Raw genomic sequence first — 23,345 nt, 5'->3', positions numbered from 1 at the left:
CTACCAGAATATTCGCTTTCAATCTGAATTCCAACAAAAGAAAAGTGTGCTTCTCTCCTTGAACCTAATGAATGACATGCACAGCCACTGATGAAGAGAGTCTAGGGCATTACCCCCCTCCGTCTGGTCATGAGTACGAGCCCACCTCTCCAGCCCAAGTCTCAGAGACACTCGGAGCCCTAAATCTTATTTTGCTTTTCTTTTATGAAACGACAGCTGGGGTTTGCCAGAAGCTCGGTGGCCATTGTTCTTCAGTCTAGATTAATTCTGTGTGACTAATCTGTTTGAGGCTTCCCAGAATGCCAGAGGGCCCCCTTGCGCGCCCTGCCCCTGCTCTGGTGTTTTGTCCCATTTTGAATGCCCATTCACTCTCTGTGATTTACATTAGAAGGACAGATGGCAATAGAGTGTAATTTGACTGGATGTTTTCATAATTGGTAGCAATGCGCCAGTGAAAGAATCAAGAGCACACAGGTTGTCCCGCATGCATAACTTCACATACTCTCATGCCAGCACACAAACGCTTGGAGGGCAGAAACGCAGTGCGTTTGCACGGATTGTGTTCGGTTTGATTTGCAAACTGGGTTAACTCTCGTTGGCCCTCTTTGGTTCTTTCCTACTTGCTTTAAGCAGGATTGGATTGCAAGCATTTGGCCAGGCTAGAATTGTTTTGCTTTGGTTATCGATGAGTTTATCAGGAGGAGCACACTGGACGGGCTCATTTGAAATAAGTCGGTGGCGGCTCTGTTTTCGGACCCACACTGGAGCCACACTGGCGATGGGCCACATCTTAATTCTGTCTGGCAGCCTCCCTGCCTCAGTTGGGCTACAAAGCCACCATTGTGTCCTGTCATACTCAGACTCCTCTAATTAAACATAGTAATGCAACGAAGGGCACTCTCTTGCTTAGAATGGCACATTAGTATGTCTAGTACCTTTTATCTATTGTTCCGATTCACTGGTGGACACAGCGCTTGGTTTTGCAATGTGTCTGGCAAACTTTGGCAAAATGTGTGTTCATACAGTAGAACAGTTTTTGCTACGTTGTTCCTTTAATCAAATTAATCCATTGTTTCCGCTCTGAAATGCTTGCTAGCATGTTATTTGTTTCTTGTGACTGCAATAAAAATTTGAAAATGTGTTGTTGTTTTTATAAAGTGACTTAACTATTTCAGTACCAAATGATGTGTTTTGTCTCATAAAAGGAAAAACTTTTTGATTGTTGTATGAATACATTGCTGAACATAAATGAAGATATTTTGAAAATTTTTTGTAACCAAGCACATCTGGGGCACCATTAAATTCCATATTAGGAAAATGTAAATGTAAATTTCTCCTCCAAGTCTCATATTTGACTTATGTCATTCAGCTAGTCCATATCATTTTGGAAAGATGTTTCGGTTCTACTTTACATTCCATACCAGGGATATAAAACACTCATATCTGGCACTTTGACAGACATGTAGAGGAGTGAGCTGTTATCTCTGATGCATTGGCAAGCCCAGAAGTCCGACTGACAGTAATGCTAACCAGCGCCCACCTCTGAATTCTGGATGGCAGATTCAAATAAAAGGATTAGTGTTCGGCGAGGAGATGAGAGATGCGGGACTGGAGGGAGAACCTGGAAAGTTCACATGCTGCTGACTTCAGGCCTTCCGACCAAGTTTTGAAGGGCGTTGAGAATGACCTTGCCGTTTTCCGATTAGCTCCCCGTAGGGTCATTAAAGTTTGAATACAGGGCTAAAACACCTACATTTGTAGGTGGGAAACACATTGTTGTAACTCATGACAAATGTCTCCTCCTGATAATCATCTCACACTTGATTCCATTCTACATGGAATTCTGGTGCGCAATTTTGTTTCAGTGTTTGTTTCAGTAATTGTGTTTCAATTTTTCTAATTGGTAACTTTTTATTAAATAAGATTTTCCTTACCAAGTTGTTTTTGTTGTGGTTGCTAGCTAGTTCATAAATGGTCGCTAGAGTGTTTTGAGTTGTTGCCAGTGCATTGGTAAGGTTATCTGGGCGGTTACGAAAAAAGAGAATTGTGTATAATGTTACTTAAAGAGATACTCCAGCCAAATATCAAAATTACCTCATGATGTACTCACCCTCAAGCAATTTCGAGATACATATGCCCATCATCTTTCAGTCGAGCTCATTTGTAGTTATTCTAGTAAATGTCTTTGCTCTTCCAGGCTTTGTAATGGTAAAATAAACCGGGATCAGGGAATGACTTCTGACTTTAAAAGGACACTCCACTTTTTTGAAAATAGGCTCATTTTCCAGCTCCCCTAGAGTTAAACATTAGATTTTTGCTGTTTTGGAATCCGTTCAGCCAATCTCCGGGTCTGGTGGTAGCATAGCGTAGCATAATCCATTGAATCTGATTAGACCATTAGCGTAATGCTAAAAAAAGTTTCGATATTTTTTCTATTTAAAACTTGACTCTTCTGTAGTTACATTGTGTACTAAGACCGACGTAAAATTTAAAGTTGCGATTTTCTATGCAGATATGTGACTAGGAACTATACTCTTATTCTGGCGTAAATAATCAAGGACTTTGCTACCTAAACATGGCTGCAGCAGGCATAATGATATTACGCATCACCTGAAAAAGTCCCCTTGGTTACTTTTTTCGGGCACTGCGTAATATCATTGCGCCTCCTGCAGTCAAAGGCAGCAAGTCCTTGATTATTACACAGAATGAGAGTATAGTTCCTAGTCATATCTGCCTAGAAATTGCAACTTTTAATTTTAAGTCTGCCTTAGTACACAATGTAACTACAAAAGAGTGAAGTTAAATAGGAATATTTTTATGATATTATTATTATATTTTTCCTTAAATAGGAAAAATATCAAAACTCTTTGTTTTTTTTAGCGTGACGCTAATGGTCTAAGCAGATTCAATGGATTGGGCTAAACTACGCATAAGTAGTACCGCCCGACCCGGACATCAGCTGAATGGATTCCAAAACAGTAAAAATTAAATGTTTAACTCTATGGGAGCTGGAAAATGAGTATATTTTCAAAAATAAGTGTCCCTTTAAACCCCAAAAAGTACATCCATCCTTCACAGAGGTAATCCACACAGCTTCGAGGTATTAATAAAGGTCTTCTGCAGGTAATTGATGCGATTTTGTAAGAAAGATATCCAGTCCAAGTTTAAAAATTGATATTTTTCGTACAATATCGCATTGATTACCCACAAAATATCTTTATTAACCCCTTGGAGCCATGTGGATTACTTCTGTGAAGGATGAATGCAAGTCAGAAGTTGTTTCCTGATCCCTGTTTTCTCCTGTTATCTTGGAAGCTTGGAAAAGCAAGGACATTTACTAAAATAACACCAAATGTGCTCATCTGAAAGATGATGGACTTATGTATTTTGGATTGCTTGAGGGGGTGAGTACATCATAGGGTAACTTTAATATTTGTCTGGAGTATCGCTTTAATTGTAACATTTAATAATGAACTTGATGATATTGGTAAAAACAATTATATATTTGCATTCAGACATAAGTACAGATGTCAACAGGGAGTTATCCATAGTTACATGTTTATAAATTTGAACGAAAACAGTTATAATTTATTTATTTATTTATGTGCGGTAAACCAAAATCCACAGGAGTAATTTAACCCCGAACGACAACTTGTGTCTGTGCGAGGCACTTTCAATGCAAGCTTTGTTTGCTTTCTAGAGATGAGTTCCTCCAAGTTCCTCGCTGCATTTAGATACAGGAAACAGACACTCAGTGCCAAAGAAGAGAAGTTCCAGTCTCTTATCATATCACAACAGTGGTCTGATGTCTTCATAGAGATGCCGGTTGTCTCGTTCCTGGCATGATCTTTATGGCAGCGCATAATACCTCGATTGACCAGCGTTGGCTTGCGTTGGCTCGTCCCCTGCTTGTAATCTGACTCTGCGGTTCCTGACAGGAATTCTGCAAACTTTGATTGTACATTCTGTTATTGCAAAGTGTGCTGGATTGTATGTACAGCTGCCCAAATACAAAAACAGCAGAAAAAAACACCAGGCGCGTGTTGTTTTTGTTTGATGCTTTTGACCTAAGCCATCTGTCTGTGGAACGGCGCATTACAGGCGATCACTATCAAGGTAAATAATTCATAGCGAACAATAGCCACTACTTACAGCATAATACTCGCTAATGCCTGCGGTTTTTCATTCATCTGCGGCGGTGGCAGATGTTTCTCACATTGTCACACTGTCTGAGCGTTGTGATGGGCGGTTATGAATAAATAAATAAATCCCTGTTTCTCTCATAAACGTCCACTATCATTTGTGATGTGAAGTGCATCTAAGAGCATTAGCCAAAGCCCTATAAAACCACCACCAGTAGCACTCATTAGAAAATTATTGGGTGCGTAAATGTCTGTCCCTTAGAGGAAATTTGGTTCCCATAGGGCCGCTCGGTTTTGGGAACAAATAAACACGGTTCTAATGAACAGATGTGAACCCTCGGGTCTCCTCCAGTGATTACAGAGAGAGTGTGAAGGGCTATGGGGCCGTCATCGCATACAAAACAGACATAACTCAAGGGCGTTCTCGGCGTCAAGGTCCTGTCTACAGGAAATTAGGGCTTTAAAGGGAGTAGATTTAGCTTTATTGTTGTACTGCTTGAGGTAAAAACAGGTCAGTGGTTCAGCTGCCTCCCTAAAAACTCAAACAGGTAGCCTGATCACATGTTATGAGATCTAGTGATGGACGTTCCTGTAGCTCATGTGGGAGAGCATTGCGTTAGCAACACAAAGGTCATGGGTTCAGTTCCTAAGGATCACATAAACTGATGACAAATGTATGGCTTGAATGCTCTGTACACTGTAAAAAGTTTGGTAACATCTAAAGAGTTGTTTTTTAACTTAAATTTTCTCACTTTAAGTCAAATATTTGATGTGAATAAACTTTTAAAATTTACTTCAATTGGTAAATTTTTTTAGGTTTTTTTCAACTTAGGGGCTGTCCACACAGAGACGCGTATCACTGTATACGTATAAATTTGTTATCGTATTGGCGTTTCATCCGTTTTGGGAGACTGAATCCGCTATTTTCCTAAAGTGGATAAATCTGAAACTGACACCCTTTCCGTATATTTTGTGAAGCGAAAACGTCATCACATCACGTGTCGGAAGCATCACACATAACAGCAACAACAATAACGGCGGACTACGTGATTGTGTTCGTGCTACAGAAGCTACTAAAGCCTACTAGCTTTATTACAGCAAAATCTATTGCTTCTATGCAATTGTGGTGACCAACAAGCGATAATGGACAACACAGTGTTTCCCATACATAGGCTCTACTTGGGCGCTGCGCCCAGGTAAATTGCGACCCGCCCAAGTAAAAAAATCACTTTACGAATTTCCGTATTTCTGAACTCGACTGGATGACCCGTGTTTTGGAGAGAGAGAGAGCGAGAGAGCGCGCGAAAGAGAGAGCGCGAGAGAGAGGTGGGAGTCGGGTGACCGTGAAGATGATGCACGCGTCATAAACTCATCATCCAGCGCGGCAAACTGGATCAACTGCAGCAGCACATACGGAGCAGCCAGGGAACACACTGCGACCAAAATGGTCGCATATGCTTATGTGCATATGTGTTTATAGCATCTAAGTTGGCTTCATTTTGCGTGAAAGCACGTTGTGTCTCTCCGGTTGAGTGTCCGTTCACGTGCTCTCTGTTTCTCAATGAATTGGGCGCGACGCGAAGCAACCTCAGCGTCACATTGTATCCTTTCATGTTTCTGAACTTGAGCAGAGTTTTACCATTAGAGGTCTTTCTTCACTGAGGACGCGGGACCCGTACGGTTCCGGGTTTATATTTTAAATGGTCAGATGGGTCCGGGTCGGTCCTAGTTCATTACTTCGGGTCCCAAGTCTGATTAATATTGTGTGTAAAACCCGAGTCGATCGGAGAACGGCCGTGAGCGCTACCGCGCTAAAGCTCGAGTGCTGTTTTAGCGTGCCTCCGGTTTCTATGGCGATAGCAACTGGCTCTTGTCACGACCACGCGCCGCTTCATTTTCTTTATCCCATTTTTTAATAGTCTTACTATTAATAGACAATATCTTTACTAAAATCTAAACAGTTTGCACAGAGATTGTAGCAAAAAGCAGTGCTAATACTGAATGAGCAAAGCTCTAGCTGACTCAGGATATAAAAAACGCAAAGCTGTAATGTAAAGTCTGTCATCGGGACAGCACAGCAAGTAGACTTTTAAATCTAAAATAATTAGTGGATTAAGCATTTTTTAATCGGCAAAAGAGAAATAGAAAGCAGTAAAAGTGCCTATCTTATAGAAGTTATTACCATTATAACATCAGTCACATTTATAATCTATAGACCTGCACTGTCTATATAGGCTATAGTATACATAGTATTGTATATAATTGAGTTTGATAAAAGGGGTCATCAAATTGCTTCATATATCAGTGCAAAAACATCAAGTTTTTTCGTGGTGCTTTGACAAACAGTGTCAGCTTTGTTTATGGCAAAAAAAGTTTGGGGTGGTTAGATTAATGAACTATAATGTGAAATTAATATGAATGTTTTATAAATCAAAGTATTGTGTTGTGTCACACATTATTAGTTCTTTGTTACATGTATAGTAGACCATTTTTTGTCGGTGGATAATAATGATTGCCCTTTTCACCAGCTACCACCACAAGTAAATTTCAGATCTGTGGGAAACACTGCAACACCATACGTTGGTTATGCGCATGCTCAAAGTCTTCTTCTCCGTGTATAGTGTATATCTGTGGAAGAATTACAGCGCCCCATACTGGTCCGGCATATATACTACACCGCTTTCTGTCGGTTTCAGTTGTTTCATGTTTACGGATAATTTTTTTAGAGCAAGGAAAAAAATGATCGGATAGGGAATGCACCGGCTTCGTGTGGACATAGCCTTAAAGTGAGAAAATTTAAGTTGAAATTTTTTTTAACTTTTTAGGTGTTACCAACTGCAGTAATTTGCAGTTAATCGAACTTTCACTTTTTATAGTGATAAGGATCTTTGGATAAAAGTGTCTGCCGAATACGTGAACATTAATGATAGCATAATGTCATAGAAAATCATTTTGTCCCTAAATCTGAAAAAAAGTGGACACTTCACTTTTTTTGAAAATATGCTATTTTTCCAGCTCCTCTAGAGTCAAACATTTGATTTTTACCGTTTTGAAATCCATTCAGCTGATCTCCGGGTCTGGCGCTAGCACTTTTAGCATAGCTTAGCACAATTCATTGAATCTGATTAGACCATTAGCATTGCTCTAAAAAAATAACCAATAGGGGTGTAACGGTACGTGTATTCGAACCGGACCGTTCCGGTTCAGGGCTTTCGGCACGGTGCGCACGTGCACCGAAAGGCCGAATGCATTTTGTGTGCGCCTGTGCGGAACATAATACGTGCGTTTCCGCACGAACATATTAAGTGGCGGAAGTCTCCGCGTTCAGCGCAAGTCTTCTGTCAAACATATAACATAATTCGGCCCGCAGAAAGATTTTTATTTACTTAGTTGTATATCCGTTTGATTATTGATGTAAACGTTTACGTGTCGTATCTAAAAGCGCATGTTAAACGCGTGTCAACGCGCTGCTTTGTTCTTTCAAAAGTGCGTGAGAGGATGCACGTCTTTCGTTGCTACGCATTCATGAGACGCACTTTCTGTGACAGCAAGAATAAGGAATGCGTGATCAGATTTTTCATCTGCATATCACGTCAATCATATCATTGTCACAATGCGATCAGCTGGTCGGGACAGAGAAGAGCTGTAACCCGGGCTTACTCAGCTGTTACTCAGCTGCGGAGGGGTTCGTAAGTAAAGTCACAGCTTACATTGACAACACAAGCAAAGATTAGGAGAAACGTGCAAAAGATCAAAGATGGCTATGTATGCAGCTCACTAATCTCAAAATGAGTGTATCATCATGTTGCTTGCTATGCAGTTACACATAGAGCAGTAATATTATTTTTATACAGAGATGGTACATAGCCAATTCAATTCTGTGAGTTAAACAATCCAAAATAAATCAAAACAGAAAATTTTTAGTGGCAAAAATGTAGGCTAATAGTTCATAAATGTATTCAGGAATTGAATTTGTTAGTTCAAGGTTTTAGTAGAAAAAGTTTAAGAGAAGGTTACCTTCTGTTATAAAATAATGTAAAAAATAACTTTGCAGTAGTATTTTATTTATAATTTTTTCATTTTATATATATTTTATCTGTTATATTTTAATAAAGTGTTTAAAAAAGTGTAAACAAATTGTAAAAAAAAGTTTAAAGTAATAAACAACCTGCAGTTTAATGTTTGCATTTCTCCCTTACTGTACCGAAAATGAACCGAACCGTGGCTTCAAAACCGGGGTTCGCACCGAACCGTGATTTTTGCGTACCGTTACACCCCTAATAACCAATGATAGTAGAGTTCCTAGTAGGGATGTACCGATAGGATTTTTTGGACCGATACCGATTTAAACAGACAACTTCGACAACATCGATGCCGATACCGATATTAAACACTTGTATACAATACAATACAGTTGGTCTATTAGCTAGTTTATTTCTGCATCAAATTATTTTTACTGAACATGGATTGGATCTAATTAACATTCAACTGACCAACATAATAAGAGAGGCACAAATTAAGCTAAACAAATATAAAAAGACAGCATGACAACCTTCAAAGGTGGTTTTTGCTATTCAGCATTTATTTTATTAACAACATTAACAAATTTTTTTTTACATATAATGGATTTCTTTATGCAGTTAATTAATAAACAATCGGTATCGGCCTTTCTCGTGCTACTGCCGATATGCCGATGGTTTCAAATTCATCAAAAATCAGCCGATAAATATCGGCAGCGATACATCGGTGCATCACTAGTTCCTAGCCATATCTGCTTAGAAAATTGCAGCTTTTAATTTTCTGTCGGTCTTAGTACACGATGTAACTACAGAAGAGTCAAGTTTAGGAAAAATTTCAAAACTCTTTGGTTATTTTTTTGCGCGATGCTAATGGTCTAATAAGATTCAATGGATTGTGCTAAGCTATGCTAAAAGTGCTAGTGCCAGAACCGGAGATCAGCTGAATGGATTTCAAAACAGTAAGAATCAAATGTTTAACTCTAGGGGAGCTGGAAAATAAGCAAATTTTCAAAAAAAGTGGAATGTCCCTTTAAAGTAAGCTTATAGCTAGGCCATTTTACATGTTAGCATGAAAAAAGTAAAAAAAACTTTCGTTTTTTGCACTACTCTGTAGCTGAAAAATCCTAAAACTGTAATTTAGCAACAAAAAAAATCATCAAAGCAAAAAAAAGTGATAGACCAGTTGAAAATATTTCACTTCCTCTGTTGCTGTATCTAAATGGCATGCATGTAACAGTATTCAGACTTTTTTTGTCAAGTATTAAAAAGCATCCAAGTTAGATTTTAACTTAGTTTTTGTTAGAGAGAGAGACATCCCACTTAACTCTGTGACCCTTCAATGGCAGATGGCAGATTGGAGCGCAGTGGGTGGAAACCCCCTGTGTTTCATCTGGCTGAGGGTCAGGTGTCAACCAAACATCTGCTCCGGCCTGGGCAAGCATTGCAGCGCTAGTTAAACCCTGTTGTCATGGGCTACTGCTGGTCACAGAATGAGTCCCATCACTGTCCAGTGAACAAAGGTATTTCTAAAGAGAAAGTGTAGGTAAATTATGGGTATCGGCTGGACAAGAGGGTCATTCTCTGGTCACAGCATCAGAAATAAACTAGGGCTTGTTTACAGACCATTAGATTTATTTATATGGAGGCTTATGTGTGAAAGATGTTTTCACATCTTTGTTTGCGTGACCAGAAGGGGAAAAAAACTTTTGTGTTCTTATAGGACGTGAGGAGGACTGTTCTTCTCAAGGCTGTATTTCCTGCTGTTTCAGGATTCTTTTGCATGCTATTTTGTATTTGTGGGAAATTTATGGGAATATTAGCTGTGTAAGAAGAGTCAATGAAGAGAATAATAAGAAATTAAAACAAATGATATGGAACAAGAATTTGTTGTTAAAGTCCCCATGTAATCCAAATGGAAGTTTTTTTTTGCTTTTTAAAGTTTTTTTTCAGTAGGAATATTTGAGCCTTAAGAATATCTATACACTTGTGGCCTCTGAAATATTAACAAAATTCACATTTAGAAGTCACACTAAAAATTCCTTGTTTCTCTAAAATTTAGTAGTTTAGTCCATTTGAATTTACAATTAATTTCAACTTCCTTGACTATTAAGAAGTTGTTATAAATAAAATAAAGTTTCCCTAACTTATTTACCTTAAACTTTATTTTTATACATTTATAGTCAAGAAATGTGAAATTAATTGTAAAATTAAGTTGATTTAGCGGGGTTTCCCAGACAGGGATTACACTAGTCCTAGACTAAAATAAATGTTAGAGCTGTCCAAACTGAAAACAACTTGCACTGACTTATCTTAAAAAAGATCAGTGCACTTTGTTTAGCCTTAAAACACACAGGTAATGTTTTTAGCAGGCCTTTAAACCAGATTTTTTTCCAATTGTTTCGTTCTGAACAGAAACAGTATCTTAACGTTTTCGGTTTCCGGTTCAACCCTAAAATTGTTGTTCCTGAACCGGTTAGAACAAAAAATAAAGTTCCCAAACCGGTTAATAACGTTCCATGTCAGCTGTGGGACATACAAAGAAGTAGGCTGATCATTAGGAAATTAAACTTAAATTATTAGTCTACATAATTATCCTCAAGTCTCTATCTTCATCAAACATTAAAAAAGGCCACGTAAGCGGCATAACTGTAATTCTTGCATGCCCACATTTGTTTCAGCATTATACATGAATTAAGACAAGGACAATTTCTGCCATGCCGTTTATTGGCAAACAACTTAAAAAAATGTTTTAAACTATTTCGAGATCATTTTGTGTGTGTGTCTCCTGTCAAGAACAGAAAGCTTGTTCGCTTGCTATCTAAAACACGTCTTTCCGTGTATGCACTTTTGAGTGCACTTAAACACGCGCGCACACACAGACGAAGGACGAATTCCAAACGAAGCATAAACAGTCGCTCCACATAAAGTGAAAATTACGTTGTTTTTCTGTGCTGTGTTCGCCAAATGTATTTTGATGGACTACAGTGGAGACACAATAGTGCAACTCTCTCTCAAGTTTATACATCAAGAGTTCTGATCTTTGAAGGGCACAGGGATAATTCCTTTTTGGACCGGACACATTCAACCGCATGTGCGTCTGTGCGTACAGAAAATTGCACACTTTAGCGCCTTTTTCTGGTTAAATTGTTTAAAATCACTTTAGTGTTAACGTTTGCAAGACTTTGAAACGCGTGCAAATGATCAACTTTCGCCCTATTTAAATTTGCATATAAATCCGCCAATCGAATGCGAGCCGAACCGTGGGTCATACGGATCACAGATCAACTGCGATTCGTTACACCACTAATTAGTATTAAAAAACAAACATCTTGAGATACTTGGTAGCATACAAATATTTATTTACCTCTTATGATTGAGCATTAGAGACTTGGGCTTGAGTTGGCTACTTGCTGGTGGCAAGCTTCTCATTTCTACGATGAGTCAACGATGACCGTAAGTAAACTTCACAGAGTCATATTGCACAGAAATCTTGTCAAAGAACGAAAAAAATAATGGTATTAACTGGTTACCATTATTTTAAATAAACGTTTCTGTTCTGAAACATATATATTTTTTAAAGTTGCTGGTTTCGTTTCTGTTCCTTGCAAAACATCACAAGTTTCTGGTTTTCGTTTACGTTCCTAGTTTACTAGTTATATTTCCTAATTAAACTAAGGCCTAGTCCTGGCTTAAGCTAATCCCTGTCCGGGAAACCACCCCTAAATGTAAAAATGATTTTTTTTTAATGCCTTCAGCCTTTCACTTGCGCCAATGTGGATCAATCCATTTTTATGACATCATTCTGCACTTCATGACATCAACCAGATTCCAGGTTGTGGGGTAATCCAAACACCACTGGCTATTTTAAAGGGGGATGAGTCACTTAATAAGCCCCATCCTAACTTCCTGTTTCATTGGAAATTGCACATCAAACAATGTTGCACTTTTAGTGGGTCTTAAAAAAAAACATTTTTAATGATCAGTACTCTTTTGCATCATAGAATACAGTAGGCATGATAATCATGGTAACATTCATCTTTAAATCATCTCTCATTTATTCAGTTTTAACTGAGTGTTTTTTCTCCATGTAACATATTTTATCTTAGTACTCTTTTGTGGCTTTTAAAAGCATTAAGGTATTTAAAATAGCTTGAGATAGCTAATGTGACAAGCATTTGCCAAGTTAAAGAGCAAACTGGCAGGGTTTCCCTCTGAAGTTCTCAGTGTACTTACCCTAATTCCCTAATGTGTGCTTTACTAACAGGAGCCAGGGCTGCATGAGTGCCCTATGTATTTACCTTCTCCAAAACTGGAGCTGTTTGCCAGAATGGGCGAGTCTAGTAGACTTTTAAAGGTGGTGTGATTTTTCATCGGGAACCGTTAAGTGCGGCTGCCAGGAGTCTCCATTGAGGAGTGCTGTCATAAGTCGAGACTCATAACGGGGTGATTTAAAATATATATATATATATAAATGCAACAGTTACGCATGGCCACAAATTGCAAAAATTTCCTAAACCTGGTTCATATCATTTTTTTTACAGACATTATAGTGTATGAGTCAAACATACTTGCATTATGAAATAACACTAGACTTGTTTCTTTGGAAGTTAAACAAAAAAAATAATCCAAAACTTTTGGCCACAGTCAAGACATTTCTGATATGGCGAATCTGTTTGCAGCCAGACAGTTTTGGAGCACCATCGACGTTATTTTTTTCCTACTATGGAAGTCAAGTTTAAACTATCCCTTTAATCGCAGGAGGACTCCAGTAAACCTCTTCACTCCTGTTTGCATGCAATATTCATTTTTTTTATTTAAGAATTGTGTATATTATTCACATACCCCAATGCACAGTACTCTTTAATTAATAAAAAGATATTTATAAAATTTATTACAGTTTTGCCGCCAGTACTACATGTAGACATTACATTGGCCGATGACGACAGTGTGGAAATCAGCAACAGTAAAGTTTTGCAACCCTTAGAAACAATAAAGAAAAACTAGTTTTCTAACAAATCAGCGGACAGTCAGTGCAGAAGTATGTGACTCAAATCTGACCCCATCTTACCGAAAACCAAAAACCAGTGAAGATGGGAGGAGGCCGAAGATAGGAGGTAGTGAAAGGCGTATGTGGAGGAGTCCGGGGAGAGCTCCACACCCGCCAAGAAGGAAGGAAGTGATGAGGAGACAGAAGATAGGGCCATGGTGAGGCCGACGAGAAAAGATGAGGTTTAAGAGCTGAATGAAGACGGGTTCGCAATGGCTGCGGGAACAATGGATCTTCTCATGGAGCCTGTCCGCTCTGCTCGGTGGTGGGCAGGCCATTCAACTGCCTGCTGCCTCTGCCCTCTTATTCACTTTGGGAAAGTGTCAGGGGGAGTTTATGAGCAGGGAGACGGGCGCGCTGTAAACAGCAGCTGCCGGCCCCTTATTAGCATTCGCACCTGCTCCCCGGGGCTTTTTCGGAAGGCCTCGTCGCTGCTCATAACTGAGCACAGTTATGCCCAGTTCAAACCAGACAGAGTCTGTATTAGATCAAATCATGCTTATGTAATAAATGAGTCTGGTTATGATGAATCAAATATTTTTTGGATCATTCGAGATAAGTGAGCTTAATAGACTACGAAACGCACTGTAATGTTTTGAACTGAAAACTTTTAACCCTGTTTATACAGAGACCTAAACTTGCTTTAAACTTTAACGGCTTTCTGACGTCAGACAGATTAACAAATGCATATCTGAAACCTTTCTCACCCAGATGCACTGAGGTAATGAGGGAAGTAGCGTAGATACTATTGTTTTAAACTCCAGAAGAGTTAATGATAAGATTAAAACGTGGTTCATTGTTTCCACAACCCATTTTCTGAACATTGCCAAAGTTAGAAACTTTATTTTCAAAGGCTGATAATTTCATTGTCTGATAATTTTAGTAAGAATTTTTTTTAAAAGCTAGCATAGTTTGATACAGACTTTGCAACAAAGGGGGCGTGAGCGTCCATCAGTAGAGAGAGAAAGTTCACGTGTTTCCCCTTGATACGAATTCACAGGTCAATTAAATTAAATTCAAATCACTTTATTCATCCCCAAGGGGCAATTAAGAGACACAAAGGGCAGCACATTCCACCACATACAATACAATACAATACATCATCAGTACAATAAATACATAAATAATAATATATAAAAAGAGGGAAAGGAATATGGAATGAATGCATCAGGTCAGGTTTCACCGGACTTGAACTTTGGTACGCAACAAAATGCGAAATATCTTCGCAAAAGCTTGCGTGTCCCATCTGATGCATGCGTACGATGGAAGTAGGGTTGTGCCGATAGACGATAGTATCGTGTATAGTTGATCGTCAGACATATCGCCAATACCAGGCTTTCATGACAATAGTTGCCGATGGTTATTATAATTATCATCATAGTTTCACATTAACATGCGCATTGCATGCTTTTCCTCGTATGAGAGGGTTTGTGGGCTTCACTTTGCGCGAGAGTGCTTGTAACGAGTGCGTATTTCTTCTCGCACGCACCTGGACTTAATGCGCATTTCTTGGACTCTTGCTTGGACCTAGATGTGCGCGGCATGGACTCATTCTGTAATGTGCATGATTTGGACTCTGCCTCGCACATGAGCTTGTAATACGCATGGCTCTGACATTTCCTTTTACTAGAGAGGTTGTTAGCGCTATGTTACTGCTCCCTGGCACGCATGAAATTTTAGAGCACCTGGGCTTTTCCCGCCCTCGGATAAATGGCATCAGTTTTAAGAAGGTTGCGGTCATGACAGTGTTGTCCATCAATCAAGTGACTTGTCATAAATAAGTAAAATGAACAAATAAATAAATCAGTAAACTACTTCCCCACCCGCCGATACTATCGTGTATCGGCGATCTCACAGGCTGACGATAGGACAAACGCAAAATGGGGCATATCGCCTAAAACTAGATGGAGGTCATTTGAACGAAAAGTGTAGTGTGACCGCCCCTTTAATAGAATAAACCACTTTTTCATTAGCATTAGCAGTCCAAAAGGTGATGAGTTTGATCTCCAGGGAACACACATACTGATAAAATGTATAGCTTGAATGCACAATATAATTGGACTGTAGTTTCTGTTAGTTTCACTCATGTTACAGTAGCAGTGTTTCCATTTGCAAAAAACTTAAGCGTTATTTTAAAATGTTGACAAAAGACTATTGCGAAATGACGATGTTTTCCATTAATCAATGATATGTCTTTACAAACATCATGTGATGATTTATGGGAGCAGACCCGAATTGAGGTGTTTCTGGCAGGTTGTAGCACTTACAGCATCATCTCTTAAATATTTATCACGTGATTTGCATCAGGTTACCTGAAAATGTTTCCATTGCAGTTTTGCGAAAAAATACACCTTTTTTTCCCAAATTGCCTAAAAAAATACCTCATGTGAGCGTTAAAACGATATATGGGAGTTTTTGCAATTGATGTGTTTCCACTGGCCACATTTTTTATATCACAATGTCAATTTGCGCAATTTAAAGAGTAACGGAAACGCAGCTATTAAAGCTTTACCTTTAAAGGAGGTCACAGGATGTCAAGATTCATAACACTTTTTGTGAATCCTTTGTTGTTGTTGTGGCGGTGCTGATGTGTAATAGGTTTGCATTGTTTGTGCACTATCGCAAACCCGAAGTGGCCGTCCACAAATGTGTCACCGTACAATGAGAGGAAAAGTAGCATTGTGGGCAGCAGTGGAGTTCCCACAGGGCACTTAATGGTTTTGTCGTGCCTGGTTCTCGATCCCCCGTGTTTTCTTTTCCCGGTTGAAGTTACTGGCCATCCTAATCCTGGGAGAGACACAGTAAAAACATCCATCCCACAGAGGGAGGCCCTGTTTGGATCAGGATCAAATGCATTGGGAATGTGTTGAGAAACAAGGGCTGCCACCCGAGACCAAAAACATGGCTTGGGTATTATAGCTTATATGTATTATAGGGACAACCTTAGCTCTTTTTGCAAAAATTAACGCTTTTGTGTTCCTGAGTAAAATCGGAAAAAGACTACTTTTAAGCCAACCCAGGAAGAACCTGTTATGAAGTCTTTCATGGCTCTCTTGCAAAGTTTTTGCTGCCGCGATGCCTCCTGACTGATGCCACAGAGGGTCTCTACCCTAGAAGAATAGCAGGCATTGAGTTGAGGGAAGATAGCTTTGAAGTCCTGATAATGTCAGACCTCGGTTCAAAGACCCGTGTACAGACGCTGCCTTGTCTTTTGAGTGAATGAATTCAGATTCATTCAGAAAGGCTGGGGTGCTCGAATTTTATCCTAAGAGTTGTTGATGGATGACTGCTTTTTATGGCTCTGAAGCAGGATTAGACTTGTGAGTCACTGTTTTCCAGAGTATCTCTACCTTAAAGGGGCCATGTCACAAGACTTTTTTAAGATGTCAAATAAATCTTTGGTGTCCCCAGAGCACATACGTGACGTTTTAGCTCAAAATACCATATAAATATTTTTATAGCACGTTAAAATTGCCACTTTGTAGGTGTGTGCAAAAATGTGCCGTTTTGGGTGTGTCATTTAAAATGCAAATGAGCGGATGAAGTGAAAACACTGATAACAATGATGGTGGTTTGTTGCAATTGAAACTCAATTGTGCTATGAAATATTTTCTCTCTCTCTCTTTCTCTCTGCACTAAATGGCAGTGCTGTGGTTGGATAGTGCAGCTTAAGGGGTGGTATTATTATAATAAGAGCTCCTTATGACGACATAAGGAGAGCCAAATTTCAACCATCTACTTTTTTATGTGCTTGTAGAGAATGTTTACCAAAACTAAGTTACTGGGTTGATCTTTTACACATTTTCTAGGTTGATAGAAACACTTAATCATAGCACTTAAACATGGAAAAAGTCAGATTTTCATGCCATGGCCCCTTTAAACGGTCATGAAAGCATATACTTTTTGTAACATAAGTGTCACAGTCACATAAGTGTCCCAGATAAAGTTCCATACTTCATTGGGTTCATGTTATGATAACATGGCAGACCCGTTAAAAAGTGCATAGTTTTTATTGCTAATTATTTTAGATGAGTGGTCATCTTTAAGAGAATCCAAAAGTGTGATTATATAAAAATTTAGGGAAAATGTGTTTATTTTTTATTAGGACTGTCAAAAAAATTGCGATTAATAACATACAATATATATATATATATATATATTAGTGATGCAACAATACACTTAGTTCACGGTTCAATACAATTTTCGGTTCTTGTCCACGGTTTTCGGTTCGGTTTCGGTTCTGATGCCTTGGCCTGTTAAAGTGTTTTTTAATTATTCTATGCTTAGGTAACAGGAACTGTGAGATGTTAAGAAGAAAAATACTGGTTTTAATTGCAGTTCTCTTTATTTTATGTAAATGCACAAATCATCTTACACATTTCTATTGTATTGATACAATAATATAAGATATAATTAAATAAAGACATAGAAAAATTATATCCTATTCAAACTGGGGATCATGTGAATTCATTACATTACATAAATTGGCCATTTTATATACCTGTACTTAGTAAATTAAACTTTACATTGTAAATGAAGGCTATAAGTTACCTTACTGCACTAATGTTAAGTCCAACATCAACATGTCTGTGTAGAAACCAAAAATGCGTTCCTCAATCAAGATTACTGGTGGGATTTATTTTAGCATCAGGCGCATTCTCTTCTTGAGTTGAACTTTTTCAACTTGCCCGGAAGACCTGAGGCAAATAACGCACGTTTGCATCAATAACGAGCACAATTTGCGCCATTCGCATTGCCCCACGCGAATTTACATCTTTACATTGATGTTGTATGTAATCTACGTGCGCAAATAATTAATCCACACCTCAGATTTAAAAGACAGTCGTGCTGCTTCTTTATGTTGTCGTACTTTTGTTGGGTGTGTGTGTACGCGAATGAAATCTGACACCAGCATTGCAAGCAGAGTTCAAGCAGAGTTAACGCAGGTAGCGCACAGTGACTGGATATCAACTCGCTGTGGCGTTTATAAGCGTGCAGAACACGCAAGCGCGCACATTAACAAAAGTACAGGGAATATAAAACTGACAGATTTGGATGGATAAACCGAAAAACCGCAATTCACATGCACGTATTGGACCGTGGGGGTCGAACCGAACGGTTCAATAATGTATTGAGAATTGTGGCATCCCTAATATATATATATATTTATATATATATAAATATAAATATAAAATACACACATACATGTATAAATTTAAGAAAACTTTTGTTTATTTATAATTAAAAAAAAATTATATATATAATATAATATGTATAATCTTCTTAAGTACATACATGCATGTTTCTATTTATATATGCAAAATAATTACACACAGTGCACAGCACACACATATATTATGCAAAAACAAACTTTTATTTTGAGTGTGATTAATCGCGATTAATCTTTTGACAGCCCTATGTTTTATAAATAGAGAAAAATAGTAATTTTGGGGTCCTGGTCACCCTTTTGCAGTTTATTTTGCAATAATGAACAGCTGGCTGTACATTATCACCTACCTGTTTATATTTGAGTAGCATTGGGTGGTCCAATACTGAATAAACATGACCACATACTGAAAAGTTTGAGACCCAACAGTAAATGTTCAATGTCAGTCATCTACATTTGTAAGATGCTCTTTGAAATGTAAATTTTTTTTGTAGCTCATGAATCCTATTTCAATAACATTGTTTATAATTTTGAATGAAGGCATATGCTAAATGCATAGAAAAATGCCCTTAAATGATTATAAAGACGAAATCTGAATCTCCATATTTATGTATACACTAATGTTTCTGTTTCCACTCCGCAGGTGTCCCGATCAGTATGCGGGGTCAGCGTGCCAATTCCGCAACCCCTGCTTTAACTCGCCATGCAGAAACGGCGCCACGTGCCGTCTGCTTACTCAGGTTAACAAGGTGGACTTCGTCTGCAACTGTCCATTGGGCTACAGAGACCGACTGTGCCTCACTCCCACCGAAAACGCGTGCCTTAGCTCACCGTGCCGAAACGGAGGCACCTGCGAACTCACTAGCATCCATAATTACAAGTGTAAATGCCCACCAGGGTGGTCAGGTAAGAAAGAAATTTTACAGAGGCTGAATCATGAGACGTTTGAAAGAACAACACACAAAGTAACACGATCTGGCTTTATCCGTAGGTAAAAACTGCCAGCAAGCAGATCCTTGTGCCTCAAACCCATGTGCCAACGGCGGTCAGTGCAGTACCTTTGAGTCCGACTTCATCTGTCACTGCACGCCTTTCTTCTCGGGCCAAACGTGCAAGCAAGACGTCAACGAGTGTGCCCAGAATCCCTCGCCCTGCAGGAATGGTGGAACTTGTGAAAACGAGGTGGGGACGTACCGGTGCGGCTGCCCGGCCGAGTACACGGGGAGACATTGCGAGACCCTCTATCAGCCCTGCAACCCCTCACCGTGCCTCCATGGGGGCACCTGCGTACAGAAGGGTGACACCAACCATGAGTGTTCCTGTTTGCCAGGTACTCAAAGGCATTTGCATTCATTCATATACTAGCGATCTGTCAGTTTTATATGTTTCTCTGGCTTTTTAATTGGTATTATGAGGACTGACATCACTTACATAACAGATGAGGTCATTAGATGACAACCAGAGGAAATTCTCCCTCTTCTTATTTTGACTCATTGTCGCCCTGCTGACGACACATGTTCCAGAAGCAAGACAAGTGATACCGGCCCTATATCCGGGTCAACACTGGAGGTAGAGAATTAGATGAGCTCAGTGGGTTTGCAATAACAATGTGCTATCAGTGTTTCCCACAACTTTGGGACCCTAGATAGAGTACCTCTCCCAATATGCTCCTCTCTTTACCAATCCTGTCTGTAGTATCTGCATTCAACTACTGAACTTCTGCTTGGTGTGTGTGTGTGTGTGTGTGTGTGTGTGTGTGTGTGTGTGTGTGTGTGTGTGTGTGTGTGTGTGTGTGTGTGTGTGTGTGTGTGTGTGTGTGTGTGTACAGACCAGCAGGAAAATATTTGTGCTTATCATGAGGAAATGTCTGAACGACAACATCCTTATGCTGGTGTCCCTGGGTTAGAGTCAGTTTTGGGAGAATGAGAACATAAGGATGTGTGTGCGAATACACACACAAACACATATACGCATTCACTATGTCTCATCACGCCACCACATTAGACGTCACCATATTATGTCAGACAGAACCTGAACCTTCTTCCTCGGTTTCCTTTATGGGCTTTAAAGGAAGTATACATATAACAGAATTTAATTGGTGCCACCCTGAACATAACTGAACGTTCTGAAGTGAAATCGTAGGAAATTGTGGTTAAAGTCAGTTTGTTTGTGCCTCTACCTGAGACCTGGTACTGCCAATCTTCTTAGAAATGAAAGGTCGTTGACCGCAATAACAGTAACGTCTGCTTTCGAATGTAATTGACTTTGACAGACACTATTTCTTTGTTTACAGTGGGAAACTGAAATTGAATTTGCCTGTTGCATCTTTAAGGATCTGTGTTATGCAATCTGATATAAATATTTAGTGAGACAGTGTGAATTGTTCCTCGAATATTTGTTACCCATGTTGGTAGGTTTAAGATATGGGTTACAAACTTAGGGACTCATTTTAAATTCACAATAGTTTATTGATAATGGTCACTTAACATTTTTAGCCTAGATCAAATTTACCTCACTATTTGGGCGAAACTGAAATTATCATTTTACGCAAAATTCATATTGGGCTACTTGCATTGACTCTGAGCTGAATAACAATTAATCGCAACTAATCATTTGCAGAATAAAAGTTTTGATTACACATGCATGTATATGTTTACGAATTTTTTACATGTGTATATGCATTTTTATATTTATATATAATTTCTATTATAAATAAATACTTAATTTATAAAAAAATCTATAAAAAAATTATACATGCATTTGTGTACTGTGTATAAAAATAAATGCATGCATGTATAATATTAAGATTTTTATATATATATTAAGTATTTAGATTTATATATAATATAAATTATATATAAATATTAAAATGCATATACACATGAAAATATTTCCTATATTCGTATACATGCATGTGTGTGTGTATTAATATATGCATAATTATTATAGACAGTACACACACATATATGACATTTGACGATTAGTTGCGATTAATTGTTATGCAGCCCCAGCTCTGACTTAATTTTAATTTGCTTGATGAGGACATAAATTGGATATGAACCTGGTTTTATATTCGAAATGGCACGTCAGCTGTAAAAGCATTGTCTGGATTTTTTGTTTGGTTTGAAATGTTTTTATCAGCGTAGTGATTCGAGACGAAAAGTGAAATCAGTAAAATCATTTACAGCTGCTTTATTAAAATTAACATTAGCTGCATTTCCTTTACCCTTTAAATTGTGCAAATTGACATTGCGAATTGAATATTTGTTATTCATGTCGGTAGGTTTGAGATATGGGTTACATAGTTCAGCTGCGTTTACACCAGCCGCTGTAGAGGCGGCAAAAACGCGCTTTTCACGCGTAGTTGGACGCTTGAACATTTGAGTTCACTCGCTTCATTCCCGCGTGAAATTCTAGTCATTTGAGACATTCACGTGGAAATTTGCGTCATGGGAGGGGTTTTTGCGAATCCACTGAGACTCCGCCACTCCGCTCGCTTCCTGTAATCGCGTCACTACTACAGCAAGGTCCTGATTGGTTAGCGCGGCGCGGAAATCCGCAGAAGTTCAGATTTTTCAACTTGCGCGTTTCCCCGGCAACGCTCAATTCACGCGGAACGCGCCATCTGCGCCGCGCCATTCACGCCACGCTTACCATGTGTACCGCGCCTCAGGATGCCTAATCGCGTCTTTGCATTGACTTAACATGTGAATCACCTGCGCTTGCCGCCTCTACCGCGGCTGGTGTAAACGCAGCATAAGTGATTAATTTTAAATTCACAATAGTTTATTGATGATGGTCCCTTAAATTATTTTGCCTAAATAAAATTTTACCTTACTATTTGGACGACACTAAAATGAACATTTCAATCAAAATTCATATTGGGCTACTTGCATTCATCGATTAACAATTAATCGCAATTAATTCGCGATTAATTGATATGCAGCCATAGTTCTTACTTTAATTTAATTAGCTTGATGTCGACATAAATTGTATATGAACTTGGTTTTATATTTGAAATGGCACGTCAGCCTCAAAAGTATTGTCTGGATTTTTTGTTTGGTTTGAAATGTTTTTATCAGCGTAGTGATTCGAGTTGAAAAGTGAAATCAGTAAAATCGTTTAAAGCTGTTTTATTATATTTAAAGGAACAGTATGTAGGATTGTGGTCAAAACTGGTACTGCAATCACAAAACTTGTGGCTAAAACTGGTACTGCAATCTCACAACTGGTGGCCAATACACAACATGACAACATAAACATCAGTTGAGGGCTGCAACTCCAATTTTTAAATGACAATATCCTGGCCAGACCACTGTTGTCAGTGATATAAGTATTTGAAATGAAAATGATTTCTTAATGTCTAGTGACATATCAGGGCCATTTCATGATTAATTAATATAAATTTCTTACATACTGTTCCTTTAACATAGCTGCGTTTCCATTACCCTTCAAATTGCGCAAATTGACATTGCGAATTGAAAAACAGCCAATTTCGCAAAAACTTCCATATATCGCAATATTTTTTAAGCCTTACATGAGTTATTCAGGCAATTCGGAAAATGTATATTTTGCGATGGAAACAGTTTATTCGCATTTTTAGGTCACCTGATGCAAGTAAGTCACATAATCGTTATTTGACAATGATGCGGTATGTACTAAAACCTCCCAGAAACACCTCAATACAAGTTTGCTCCCAATTATTAGCAGCTTTCCTTGCCAAAAATGTTAGGATAACACTCCTACATCTCTTTTGATTTAAAATAATATACTATTACCTCCAAGAAACACCTATACGTTGCGAACTTGCCGCTCCAAAGTATAATGAACTTTCATTGGCATTACTGTTTGGATGATACTCTTATGTTTTCTTTGGTTAAAAATAATGCCTAGTGCGGTGGATATGATATTAGTAAACATACCAACATCAGTCGACTTAATGTTTGAAATGACTTAACTAAAACAGGAAA

The 23,345-nt window shown here is 38.6% G+C and overlaps 1 protein-coding gene across 1 annotated transcript in view; it reads left to right on the top strand.

Moving 5' to 3' along the window:
* The window catches only part of notch1b (notch receptor 1b), a 56,186-nt gene that overhangs the window by 1,551 nt on the left and 31,290 nt on the right, over nucleotides 1-23,345 (top strand). Inside the window, exons 3-4 of the mRNA XM_065284368.2 lie at nucleotides 19,019-19,281; nucleotides 19,367-19,705. Of these exons, the coding sequence (XP_065140440.1) occupies nucleotides 19,019-19,281; nucleotides 19,367-19,705 (602 nt within the window). The remainder of the gene's footprint in view (nucleotides 1-19,018; nucleotides 19,282-19,366; nucleotides 19,706-23,345) is intronic.

Source organism: Paramisgurnus dabryanus, chromosome 5 (genome assembly GCF_030506205.2).
Source record: "Paramisgurnus dabryanus chromosome 5, PD_genome_1.1, whole genome shotgun sequence".
In the NCBI taxonomy this organism is placed as follows: Eukaryota; Metazoa; Chordata; class Actinopteri; order Cypriniformes; family Cobitidae; genus Paramisgurnus; species Paramisgurnus dabryanus.
The sequence above is the reverse complement of the archived record's forward strand: the minus strand, read 5'-3'. Positions and strand labels throughout refer to the sequence as shown.